Below are 13,616 nucleotides of genomic sequence, written 5' to 3'. Positions count from 1 at the left end.
ATCATTTGTACCTGGGAGATCTAGGCTGCAATGAGCTATATGGAGTCCACAACACTGCACTCCAGCCTGGGTGACACAGTGAGACTCTGACACACACATATACAGTCCAAGCACTTCAGCCTGGGTGACACAGTGAGACTCTGACACACACATATACAGTCCAAGCACTTCAGCCTGGGTGACACAGTGACACACACACACACACACACACACACACACACAGAGTCCAAGGAGATAAGATGCTGTGGGTAATTCTAGGAAGCTCCCAGAAAACTCAAGAGTTTTGGCAAGCTTACTCTAATTCAATTTCCCATGAACTAAATGAAGCTGAGGCAGCCCCAAATTAACAAAAGCGTTATGTACCAAAACTTATTTTGTATCAGGTTTCAGAATGCAACTGTGCTTTCTCATAGAGCTTTAGAAGTTTAAAAAAGAAGTTTTGCAAAGTCCTATTCATTTTTTTGGATTAATTTCAGATGTTAGCCTCTCGAAAGATGCTTCAATACCTGCAGATCAGTGAGAATTTACTCTACATGCCCACAACACTTTGTACATGTCTCCATTACTTATTAAAAATTGCACTATAGTCCAGGAGTTGGTGGCTCACGCCTATAATCCCAGTACTTTGGGAGGCCAAGGCGGGTGGATCACCTGATGTCAGAAGTTTGAGACCAGCCTGGCCAACATGGTAAAACCCTGCCTCTACTTAAAACAAGAAAAAAAAAAAAAAAAAAGAAAAATTAGCCAGGCGTGGTGGTGGGTGCCTGTAATCCCAGGGGCTGGGTAGGCTAAGGCAGGAGAATCGCTTGAACCTGGGAGGCAGAGGCCGCAGTGAGCTAAGACTGTGCCACTGCACTACTCCAGCCTGGGTGGCAGAGTGAGACTCTGTCTCAAAAAAAAAAAAAAAAACTGCACTATACTTACTTGGTTCTTTTCAACCTGAATTTAATTTTTGAAGGATGAGACCTTGTGTCATCTTTTCATATCCATACCATTCTAGTAAACTGCCTGACTGACCAATAAATGTTTGCAAATCAATGTTAGGAATAAAAGCACAACTAAGCCAATAGTTTTGAGTGACATACGAAAAATTGAAGTATATAAACTTCACAACATGGATTCTGACAACTGTTTTGGCTACTCTGGGTTTCTCATTTGTATTCAGGGTTAAGTTGTTAGTATATGAGCACAAAGCTCTTTATTCCTAAAAATAACCTACAGGCCACGTACAGAATTATATGTTTATTTACATCTTCACATGCAGTGATACATCAGTATGGACATATACATGTTGACGGTCTATTTTCCTTTAAGTATAGCTTCACACTTAGGAAGGCGAGGCAGGAGGATCACTTGAGGCCAGGAGTTCAAGACCAGCCTTGGCAACATATCAAGACCTCATGTCTACAAAAAATTAGCCAAAAGTGGTGGCGTACCACCTGTAGTCCTAGCTACTCAGGAGGCTAAGGCTGGAGGATTACTTTGGTCAGGGGGTTGAGGGTGCAGTGAGCTATGATTATGCCACTGTACTCTAGGCTGGGCAACAGAGTGAGACCCTGTTTCTAAAAACGAAAAATAAAACAAAAATATACCTTCAAACTAAAAATAAACCCAGAAAAAAGCAACCAAATATCACTTGTTTTCCATGACTTCATGCTCAAGTAAGGCAGTTAGGGTATGTAGACAGAGTGTAAAGAATAATTTACTAGGTGAGGCTGGTTTGCTTTTCTTGTGAATATTCTGTACTTCCCCAGACTTTTACAGAGCAGTTTCAAACATTTTTCTAACATTCAGAAATCACATTAATATTCCCAAAATAAAAAACCTATGGTATACAAGTACACAACAAAAGGTCACTTAAATACTTCATTCTTCTCAAATTATCTGAATATAGGTATTACCAATGAATAAGAGCAAGAGGGAGTAAATTTTATTGAGTACCTACTATATGTCCAGGCACTGTACTAGTCATTTGGCTCAATTTTTAACAGTCTTATGAGGTATTTAGAAATAAGAAAGCAGGCTCAGGGCTAGTGAGAAGCAGAGACCTGACTTAAAAGCCTGTCCTCTGCAACATCGCATTTTCTTTACAATAATACAAAAAATGAACATAGATGTGCTGGAATATATACCTGTGTTTCACGTTTTTAAGGATAAAATATACTGGTGCACAGCAATGTACATCATTGTTACTTAAGTTTGAGTTTATGATGGACACACAGATTTAATAAAAAGATGGCAAAATTACCTGCACTATTATTATCATCATCCTGTTCAATGAAGACATGATCCAAAATAAAGCTGAGCAACTCAGACTGCAATGAAGAATCAGGGGTATAAACTAATGGCTCTAACATGTCACGCCCTCCTGACATAATCTGATGGCTGAAGATCATCAAAATATCACACAGAATAGTGAAGGCCTATTTAAAAAAAAAAAAAAAAAAAAAGAGGAAAGCATGCTATAATTCAAGGTTTCTCACTAACTGCCACATGATTTACTTATTTAACACAGAAACAGAATCCAATTCTCTATATTTAAAAATCTTTAAGAGAAATCGATGTTTAGTATTTTCCTAAGATTCTAAAGCTGAGAAGTATAATTTCTGTAACAATGACTCCTTATAATTGTATAATGGTTTACTAAATGCAAAGTAATTTCACATTTTTTTTTTAATTTTCAGTAACGTTAAGTGACTTGACAATATGCTACACACTGCCAAAACGTGCAGGGTCACAACTCAAACTTAGGTTTTCTAACACCAAATCCCCTATTTTGCACTATATTGCAATGCCCCAAGGTATTCATTCTCAAATATGAAATAATATATAAACCAATCCTCATTCTACAGGAGAAAAAACATTAAAGAAGTATTAGAATAGAGATCACAAAATCTATGGTGCTTATTAAGCACTCTCATTGTTCACACAAGTACTGATTAAGTAAGAGAAAACATAAGCAGATATGGGGCTGCTTGCTATTTATCAGGTAAATCTGAATGTATTACAATAAACATAAGGCTGAAATTGTATCTTAAGGAGCTTAACAAAAACTCTGTCATGGGTCTTAAATGGAGTCACAGACTAGTTAATTATTTGCTGGTAAGCGGTAATGAAAACAGAATTTTAGGGTTAAAGTAAATCAGAAAATACATTTAAAGGAAGACCATTCCTGGAAAGACAATATAATACAGAGCACAAAGCAGATCTTATTAACAGTTTTTCCATTTTGGAACTAACCATATTTACTTTTTCTCTTTACGTTTTTACTCCTTCCTTCCGTCTCTTCTCCTAACTGCTATAATAGTAATTTATACCTATTAGCATATTTCAGTTTACAAAAACTTGCAACATAAAGAGTAAGGATATAAATTATTAAGTATGATGATATTTACTAATTAGCTAAACTGGGAAAGCAAGTGAGCTGGCCAGGAAATATTCTGGGAAGCTGCTGGGAAGACTGGGCACACAAGCTATTTAATAACCAAATAATTAATCTCTATGACCTGAACAAGGGATTATATAAGAGGTTACACAGGATAACCCACAAGGATTATGTGCTAATACTATAAAAATAGGGAATATTATGCTGAATATCTTGGTGTCACATGCAAATATAAAGTAATATTTCATGCATGAGGTTTGGATCCGTGCATGTCATTAAAATCCTATTCCAAGAGTTTAAATGTAAACTCAATTTAATACCATCAGCAATCTTGTTCCTTTCGTCTGAATTACAGAGATGAAAATTAAAGTACCACACCCTTTATTGCCATAGTTCAAAACTACACATGTAAAATTGGAGAGAATTCAGCAATGTAATAGTTATGGCAATATACTTCATATTTTTGGGGAAAAAAAGGCAAAATGCAGTAACTGCATCTTGCCCATTGAATACCTTCTAATTCATGTATGACCAAGCATATATGTATGGTAGGGACAAGAGAGAGCTGGAAAGAAGAAAAAAAGAGGCTAACAGCTGGGCATTGAATGAACATTTTAAAATACAAAAATCCAAGTATGTTTTATTAAAATTAGCTTTGATATTTTTAAATTAAATAAAGACAAGTGCCAAACAAAAGGGTTGGTATATTTGAATAACACTGACCTAAAATAAATATACCTAACATACCACAGCGTCCAAAAATCAGAGTCAGGTTGACTATTGAGATTCTACCTCAAGAAACAAAGGTTAAGCTGTATGAAATGGTTGTAAACTTTGAAATCACCATAATTATTTTGATTATACCACATTAATAGTTCTTATGAAATGCTTGCAAAAACATCCTCCCATAAAAGCATTTTAAAAGCATGTTTCCAATGAAGCTTAATCCTCTCAGTTAGGGAATTAGAACTGAACATGATGTTAGTTCTAGGATCAAACCAGTAACAGTCTATTTCCAGATTTGAAAAGGTTGGAAGTAATGGAAGCATGAAGGCATATGGTTGGGAAGGTAACACAGGGAAGACAGGAAAGTGATTATAAATGTTTATTTCAGACAAGGTCCACAGGAAGATCAAGATGGGCGAGAATGCCAACATCTGATATTCTCAGAGATAACAAAACCTTATGGACTTTCCACCCTGGAGCAAACTTGGTATATTAGTTGCTTTCAGGAATGACTTTTGTGATTTCATACACCTATAATTTATATGACATACCGTATATGTCATAAACAACAACATAAAATAGCTATAATATAAGGGTAATCTATAATGCAATTATAAACTCTGTATGAAATTAATCAATTTTTATGCACGAGTCCAGCATATTAACCTATTTTCTTAGTAGGCATACATAGGCAGATAAAAGACATTTATGCTTTGCTCAACCTTAGTATTATTTAAACTATCTATATTAGTTCAGATTTTATAAAGATTGCTTACAAAAAGATTATCACCTATAGTAATTACTAACCTGTTCCTTAACAGTAGTATTCACGTTGGTCAGGTAATGTTGACATATCTGACAAAATACTCTCATTTGTTTCTTTAAACGCAGCAAGTCCTCCTTGAAAAAATTTAACATGAACTTTTAAAAAATATTGTATAAACAATTTAGTATTTCTTTAAAATGTTTTCAATTACATAAAACATTATCATATATATAGCTTTATTAACTCTACTTGTACATTTGATTTAAATTTCTTCTTTATAATTTAAAAGAAACAAAAACAAAGAAAACGAAACAATTTGTCTTATAAATCTCACCAAATTGCAACCTTAAAAATACAAGGGCTGGGCACGGTGGCTCACGCCTGTAATCCCAGCACTTTGGGAGGCCAAGGCGCGCAGATCACAAAGTCAAGAGATGGAGACCATGGTGAAACCCCAACTCTACTAAAAAATACAAAAAATTAGCTGGGCGTGGTGGCGCGCACCTGTGGTCCCAGCTACTCGGGAGGCTGAGGCAGGAGAATTGCTTGAACCTGGGAGACGGAGGTTGCAGTGAGCAGAGATTGCGCCACTGCACTCCAGCCTGGCACCTGGCAACAGAGCAAGACTCTGTCTCAAAAAAAAAAAAAAAAGAAAAAGAAGAATGAGGTATATTAATAGATAATATCCTAAGACTTTAGTATATTAAGAGGATGAGAAAACTTATATGATCGATATGGCAATCTTTAATAAAGCCATTAGCACAGTATGCTAACAAAGATTTATGCTCCAGGCTCACATCATTTGAAGGGTGGTCAACCCATAAATGGAAGAAAATAATAAAAAAGAAACAGCATCTTCCATTTCTTGTTAGAAAGATACTGGCTGTACTTTATAAAAACTCAGAATGGAAAACATCTATTTTGTGGTATTACTCGAAATGTTAAAATGTCTCTAACTTTTGAATTTTCTTCTTTTTTGAGATGGAGTCTTGTTCTGTCACCCACACTGAAGTGCAGTGGCATGGTTTCGGTTCATTGCAACCTCTGCCTGCCAGGTTGAGGCAGTAATTCTCCTGCCTCAACATCCTGAGTAGCTGAGATTACAGGTGCTGCCACCACACCCAGCTAGCTTTTGTATCTTTAGTGGAGACAAGGTTTCACCATGTTGGCCAGGCTGGTCTCAAACTCCTGACCTCAGGTGAGCAACCCTCCTCAGCCTCCCAAAGTGCTGGGATTACAGGCGTCAGTCACTGCACCCGGCGTACCACAAATAACGTTCTATTCACCACTTTCCTCTACTAAAAATACGGCCTTTTTTTTCCAGTTTTTTAGCTTTCAGCATAGATAAGCAACATACATGCTAATATAGTCACCGTTCCTACTATAAGTTTAACATTTACTTAAATAAACTTTTTCCTAAGTGTTTGATAAAAAGTACACAATGGGCGGGGCACAGTGGCTCATGCTTATAATCCCAGCACTTTGGAAGGCCAAAGTGGGCGGTTCAGTTGAGGCCAGGAGTTCAAGACAAGCCTGGCCAACATGGTGAAACCTATCTCTACTAAAAATGCAAAAATTAGTGGGTTTGGAGGTGCATGACTGCAGTCCCAGCTACTCAGGGGGCTGAGGCACAAGAAATGCTTGAGCCCAGGAGTCAGAAGTTGCACTGAACCAAGACCGCACCATCACACTCCAGCCTGGATGGCAGAGCAAGACTCTGCCTCAAAGGGAAAAAAAAAAAAAAAAAAAAAAAGTGCATAATGTTAACAACACTATACTGATTTTTCAAGAGGAAAAATCCATTTGTGGATGTTAATAGCATCTTAAAAGCCCAGAGAAATTCTACGCATTTAACATTAATCTGTGGGTTTAGGCAACACAAACTTATTATCAAGAGGATTCCTTTTTGAAGAAAACGTCTACAGACAACAAACTGCAAAACTCTCAGAAACTGCTGGATATTTTTTAAAAATGAGCCCAAACAATATTTAAGGCAATATCCAGTATTACAAATACAATGTTTAAGCTTCCAATTTACAAATGGAAAAGGTAGTGCTGTTTAGTTCAATTACTAAACACACTAAGGATTACCATTATGGGTAAGGCTTTAAAAGCTCTATATGTACAATTAGCTGGCACTGGCACATCAAATATTCAATCAGAAAATGATTGATCACGAATTTGAAATATCACTAGAGAGATCCTGAATATGAATAAGGTGATCCCAAAACAATACCAGGGCATAAGAAGATCTAGAGGCAGTTGGTTTATTATCTTCAATTTATGCAATCTAATACTTATATCTGTTTCAAAGGCTCTTGGTCACCAACTTTGAGAATACAGAAAACCACAGATCATGCCACCTTAAAATGTGAACAATTTTTAATTAAGCAACATTTCACTGAAATAATGGATCTCATTAAATATGTAAGTTTGCTGAAAACTGTTAAATGACATTTAGTCACATAAAAACACTACTGAACTACCACAAACCTTTGTAGAGCTGCTTTCAGTTATCTTAGCAAGTTGCCAAAGGATTACATAGTGAGTACACTGCAGTGCGTGAATAACAATCTGTAAAAAGAATCAAATTGATATAGTTAAAATTTAAAAGTCACAAGACTTCACTTTTCAAAGTTAAATGTATAAATAATAAATAAATAAAAACCTGCTCAGGCATGTCTCCATTTTCAATTCCAGTTTTCAAGAGTTTGTAATTACAAGCAAATAAATCCCACTTTGAAAGGTCATGGGCACTATAAAAGGAAAAAAAAAACCGTTAAGTTTTATTAAACAGCTAAGCCTAACGACAACTGTTTTGGACTTGAGTATTAACGGAATGCAGTAAATACAGTAAACTTAAAAATGCCCCTACAACAACAACAACAAATTAGCTTAGAAATTAACATTATAACCCATAAAACATGCAAGTTCATTTCTACAGTTTTAAGAAAACAAAAACTTCAAAAGTCAACTTACTTATGAAAAGCAGTAATCCTCTTCAATGTTGACAATACCTGATATGCATCATCTTCATCAGGTTCTTCACCCTATGAATATTAATTACACATTAAGAACCATTAAAGTGAAAAATTCTAGGCTATCAAAATGTTACTATTACCTTGAAAAATAAAGACTAACACAACAAAACCCACAAATGACCTTGTCATTCAATACCTAGATCTGGCGAAATTTAAGGCAATATAACTGGGGTAATGAGTTAACACAAGTTTGTTATCACAGGAACAATATAACCAAGAGAAAAAATGAAAATGATATTCTTCTTTTTCTTTTAAGTAAACTTGACACAAAACTATAAAGGCACCTATTTTTTCACAGAAATAAATGCCCTAGGACAATAAAATACTTAAATGGCAAGATCAGAAAGACAATACCTAAAGGACAAAACCTAAGTACCTTAAACATATATCATCATAAAGATATATGACACTAATAACAAATAAATAGGGAAAAACCTCTGAATAATGACTATATATGCTGGTCCTAGTTGGTTAGCAACATCTGTTAATATACTTTTCAACTTAGGATAACTTAAGTTTTGAAAACTTTTACCAGTCTTACTCCAGGAAACTAAATTGCTTACACACTATTGACTCTACTGTGTTGAACTCTAGTTCTCTCAAAAAAGCACTTGTTTTTAAACTGTAATTCTTCTACAAAGTAATTAAATTTAATTAACCATTGCTTGATTTTAAATTATTTTGTCCTAATCACAATCATATTCAGCCATAAGTAGAGCCATTAAAATTTTTAACTGAGAATGTAATAATCGTACATCAACATATTTGCACAAACCTCCAATTAGTAAAACTTAATAAGGCAGGAATAATGATATACACTAAATAAAAGTTAAATGAGTAATTAATAAAACAAGAAAACTAGAAATTACAAAGTCTATATGATTTTACAGCATTAACAATAAAACTGATGTTTAAAAGGTTAATGGCATTAATTTGACAATTATGAATTTTTATTTTATTCAAAAAAATTTAATGTAAATATATATTTCTGGAAAAAATAACAATCACAATAAAAATACAAGTGCATTTAAGTGCTATGCACTAAGCCTCTTTGGAAATACAAGAGAACACAGGACACTCCAAAAGTAGCAGTGGCTATAACAGTAATTTATTAAAGTTTTATAATATCAAAAACCAGGCCAGGCACAGTGGCTCACCCCTGTAATCCAGCACTGTGGGAGCCCAAGGCACGTGGATCACCTGGGGTCAGGAATTCAAGACCAGTCTAGCCAACATGGCAAAACCCTGTCTACTAAAAACACAATAATTAGCCCATTACAGTGGCGCATGCCTATAGTCCCAGCTACCTGGGAGACTGAGGCAGGAGAATAGTGTGAACCTGAGAGGCAGGGGCTACAGTGAGCTGAGATGGCACCACTGCATTCCAGGCTGGGCAACAGAGCAAGACTCCGCCTCGAACAAACAAACAAACAAAATACGTAATGTCCTTCCCTAACCTACACTGCCAAAACACTGAGAAATACTCTACTTTTTCAGGCTACCTACTCTAAATCTAGCTCTCCTTTTCTGTTCCAGTAACGCCCTATTTCTTAACAGCCCTGGTTCAATGAACACCAGGTAACTAACTGTCCAGATCATTTCTCAAAACAAAAAAGATGTTAATTTTGCTTTCCCCTTATCTAAGTCACAGATTCTTACCACTTTCCTATTTTGGTGGAGGAGTAGCCCAATGAGTCACAGAATGAAAAGCCTGAACATCGTTTCAAAACACTGCTAAAGACTATCACTAGGACTAACACTTGGGCGACTAAGTAGCTTACTGAAATGGAGGATCTCAACTGACAAAATACTTGTAATACTTATAATATATACCTCTTGCAGAAAATCTTCAAGAAGCCGGTTAAATTTATCCGCCAATTCATCTATCAGTTGACTTCTTGAAATATCTACTCTGTTGAAGATTGTGAACTCTTCATTACAGAGTGCATGGTAAGTTTTAGAACATGCTTCCAAAACATCTGTATCTGTGTGCTTCTCTACAATATTCCGGATCTGTCGCAATAAGGCATCCAAATGCTGCAAAATAATAACATTTTTTCATTAAAACTAAGGTATATACGATAGGTATAAAGTGACTACATCACCGTATCACCAGGGAGAAATTTTTCAAATACAGTAACTCTGTAACACGGGGCATACATTTTAAGGCACTTTTCTAATCATAAATAAATATACTGATCCAGCCATACTTATTCCTCAACTTTAAGGGAAGTAATATTATCTACCTCACAGGGCTGTGGTGAGAATGTTTATATAAAGAGCTTACAATAATTCATAGAACATAGCAAAAGTGTTCAATAAATATTAGCTGATCCTGTCTTATAATTGTTATTATCATCTATGGCCATACCACCCTGAATGCACCCAATCTCATCTAATTGTTATTATCTAGTTATCCACCCCCAGTCTCCATAAGTGGTCAGTGATATAGTAACATAATAGCTAAGAATGAAGGTACAGTTGTGGGTATGAAGCAAAGGGAAGCATCATTACCACCATTCTTTAAGTCAAACTAATCTAAAATACGGAAGACCTAAGCTATAGGTTTCCTTTCTTAAAATATGTTCCAGAAACAAATTTTAAGAAATACAAACTCTATGATGAAATGAGCTAAACAATTTTTAAGGTTTTTTTCTTTTTTTACACAAAATAATCTTACCTTTTCTAATCGTCCAGTGGTATATATTTCCAAATCAAAGTACTGAGGCAACTGCAACAAGTTAGTCACCTTTTCTGCATCTACAGAGTACTGTGAAATAGAAAGATCATGTTGAAAAGATCACAATAAGCATTATAATATTCTGAGAGTCACTTAGAAAAAAACTGTGATTTCTTTAGTAACACTATGATATTGACACAAACTTACTTTTGCTAATAACTGAGGAAGGGCCACAGCAAAAAGCTCAGTGATCTTCGTCCTGTCATCCAACTGGGTCTTCTTCTCCTTTGCTGTAAGCACCTAAAGTAGCACAAAGACTTTTATATTTATTAAGCCCACTAACTGTTAAATGTTCAAGTTTTAGTTAAAACATACGAAATGATTACTAAAACTTTAAAAGATGGACACAAAAATTTCACTATAAAACATTATCCCTAAAAGTAACACAAAAGAGAGTAACTACATATGATAAAAACACAAAGCCATCTGAAATAACAAAAAAAATTTGGATAGTCCTAGAGGGAAAATCAATATCCAATAAGACTAACCAATTCTATGTTTGGATGATAGGACAATCAGTTAAAAATAGAAAATATAGCTTAGGAGCTTATATATAAAATACTAGAATTGAGGCCAGGTATGGTGGCTCACGCCTGTAATCCAAGCACTTTGGAGGCCAAGGCGGGCGGATCACCTGAGGTTGGGAGTTCAAGAACAGCCTGACCAACATGGTGAAAACCCGTCTTAAAAAAAAAAAAAAATATATATATATATATATATATATATATATATATATAGGAATCGATCAGCATTTCTGCTTACTCTAGACTGTGGTACATGACACGTAAGTTACAAATTCAAAACACTAAATTGCTATCAGCAATTAACAAGAAACAGAAATTTTTTAAAAACAGAAACAGAAAATATAGAAAGCATCACATTCAGTGTCTTCAATAAAATTTTGTTTCAGTTATATACAAACACAAATATATTCATGTGTAATAGATCACAATATAAAAATGTATTTTTGTGCGTTACAGTCAAAAGTTTGAAAAAGCCTGTTGTTGATACAAAATGCAAATTCATGTAAACTTTATAATAATGCATTAAAATTTCCCTGTTTTAATAAAAAATTAGCTCCACTTTTATTTCTAATTTTATTTTAGAAGAAAATGATAGCAAATCTATAAATAAAACACATAACTGCACCATTCCAAATGGTGCACACTACATTCAGTCATGAAGGCAAGGACTGTTAATCGTATCTCTTGCAGTAACTAAAGAAGTATCTATAAAGAACTCAAATTTCTCAAATAGTTAATGCTTTAAAATTTACTTCTAACACATTTATAAGCAAAGGTCTTCTGAAAAATAAAATTTTAGAATGTTGTTTCATGGTTAAAATGAAATATTTAAAAAGATACTGAAAAAGGAGAAATAGAGTTTAGAATACTGAAAATACATTGATTGGCATACCCTTTTTCCTGTCCCTCTTCCCACGGGAGGATGACATTCAGCTGCTTGTCTAATAGTACAAAGCATTATTTCAATCAGAGCACTCTCTTGCCTATCTGTTAGTGCTAAAAAAAAAAAAAAAAAAAAAAAAGTCAGAAAGAAACAGCCTATTTCTTCTCTCTATATGGCACTTGTAATTATTACATAACAGTTTCTTCTGCCTGTAAACAGAATCTGACCTAAGGTACTAAAGAAAATCCCATTACTACATCACAGAAAAGATAACCTTCCTAAATCCCTCAGCATTCCAAATCTATCCACCACAGATCCATACATTTGGGTAAAGAAAGTAAGAACTCAGATACAAAAAAATAAAGCATGTTGACAGCAATTACATCTTTTTACATAGCATAATATTTATGTATACGAAAATAAAACTATGCACAAAGTCAGATTTTCTATCAAATTATCTTAAAATTAAAAGGATAAACAAATGAAATCAGTAAAAAGCTACTTACAAAACTGTCTAAACAAAAATATCTTAATTAAACATCCTTACCTTCCTCTCCACTAAGTGGCTCTTCCAGCAACAAGCTATTCATACATTCCCAGTCTTTGAGCAGCTCAGTTGCACAATCCCACATGCTATCCACAAGGTATGCTGCGTGCTCATGTAACTAAAATTTGAAAAGAGCAATATGGTCTTAGACAAAGAGCATACTAGCCTTAACTCAAAAGAATGGAAGCTTTATTGGCACCACATACAAACTCTAAAACAGCTATCTATTTTTTGATGTCAAACAGATGAAAGGACAGAGAAGAAACAGCCTTAGTTTGCTCGCTCTAAGAAAGACTTGTTAGGTAGCATCATTAAACATTTTTAATAATAATTAAAACATTAAGGCAGAGTCTTGCTCTGTCACCCCGGCTGTTATGAAATGGGTGCAATCTCGGTTCACTGCAACCTCCGCCTTCCAGATTCAAGTGATTCTCCTGCCTTGGCCTCCCAAGTAGCTGGGACTACAGGCATGCACCACCATGCCCAGCTAATTTATGTATTTTTAGTAGAAATGAGGTTTCACCATGTTGGCCAGGCTGGTCTCAAACTCCTGACCTCAGGTGATCCACCCACCTCAGTCTCCCAAAGTGCTGTGATTATAGGCATGAGCCACTGCACCAGTTCTGGAAAGTACGTTATAAAGAGATTATATGCATACTTACTGCTTATTTGGACCTAATATTACATCAGTTAACTACTCTCAATTCTTAGGTATGCTAAGAATTTATTTTAACTGAATGGAAGTGATAATGGTTAATTAAAATACAAAATGCATGTCTGTCAATTCAATATATAAATAAGCAGAACATTCTCTTCATTATGTGAAGTTTAAAAGATCCTACTGTTGGCTGGGTGTGGTGACTCACACCCTGTAATTCCAGCACTTTGGGAGGCCGAGGCAGGCAGATCACCTGAGGTTAGGAGTTCGAGACCAGCCTGGCCAACATGGTGAAACCACTTCTTTACTAAAAATACAAAAATTAGCCAGGCTTGGTGGCACGCGC

General features: G+C 35.1%; 1 protein-coding gene across 7 annotated transcripts in view; it reads right to left on the bottom strand.

The window, feature by feature from the left end:
• STAG2 (stromal antigen 2) overlaps positions 1 to 13,616 on the bottom strand; it is a 133,993-nt gene that overhangs the window by 18,303 nt on the left and 102,074 nt on the right. For all 7 annotated transcript variants that reach the window (XM_032258441.1, XM_032258444.1, XM_032258445.1 and 4 more), the window contains 10 exons: positions 12,613 to 12,730; positions 12,075 to 12,178; positions 10,806 to 10,898; positions 10,599 to 10,688; positions 9,752 to 9,955; positions 7,857 to 7,927; positions 7,546 to 7,633; positions 7,371 to 7,451; positions 4,919 to 5,011; positions 2,249 to 2,423 (listed from right to left, as the gene is read on the bottom strand). In XM_032258441.1, the coding sequence (XP_032114332.1) occupies positions 2,249 to 2,423; positions 4,919 to 5,011; positions 7,371 to 7,451; positions 7,546 to 7,633; positions 7,857 to 7,927; positions 9,752 to 9,955; positions 10,599 to 10,688; positions 10,806 to 10,898; positions 12,075 to 12,178; positions 12,613 to 12,730 (1,117 nt within the window). The remainder of the gene's footprint in view (positions 1 to 2,248; positions 2,424 to 4,918; positions 5,012 to 7,370; positions 7,452 to 7,545; positions 7,634 to 7,856; positions 7,928 to 9,751; positions 9,956 to 10,598; positions 10,689 to 10,805; positions 10,899 to 12,074; positions 12,179 to 12,612; positions 12,731 to 13,616) is intronic.

The sequence above is a fragment of the Sapajus apella genome, unplaced genomic scaffold (assembly GCF_009761245.1).
Source record: "Sapajus apella isolate SASKATOON/1434 unplaced genomic scaffold, GSC_monkey_1.0 scaffold102, whole genome shotgun sequence".
NCBI classification, from domain to species: Eukaryota; Metazoa; Chordata; class Mammalia; order Primates; family Cebidae; genus Sapajus; species Sapajus apella.
Note: the sequence above shows the minus strand (reverse complement) of the source record. Positions and strands in the feature narration are given on the sequence as shown.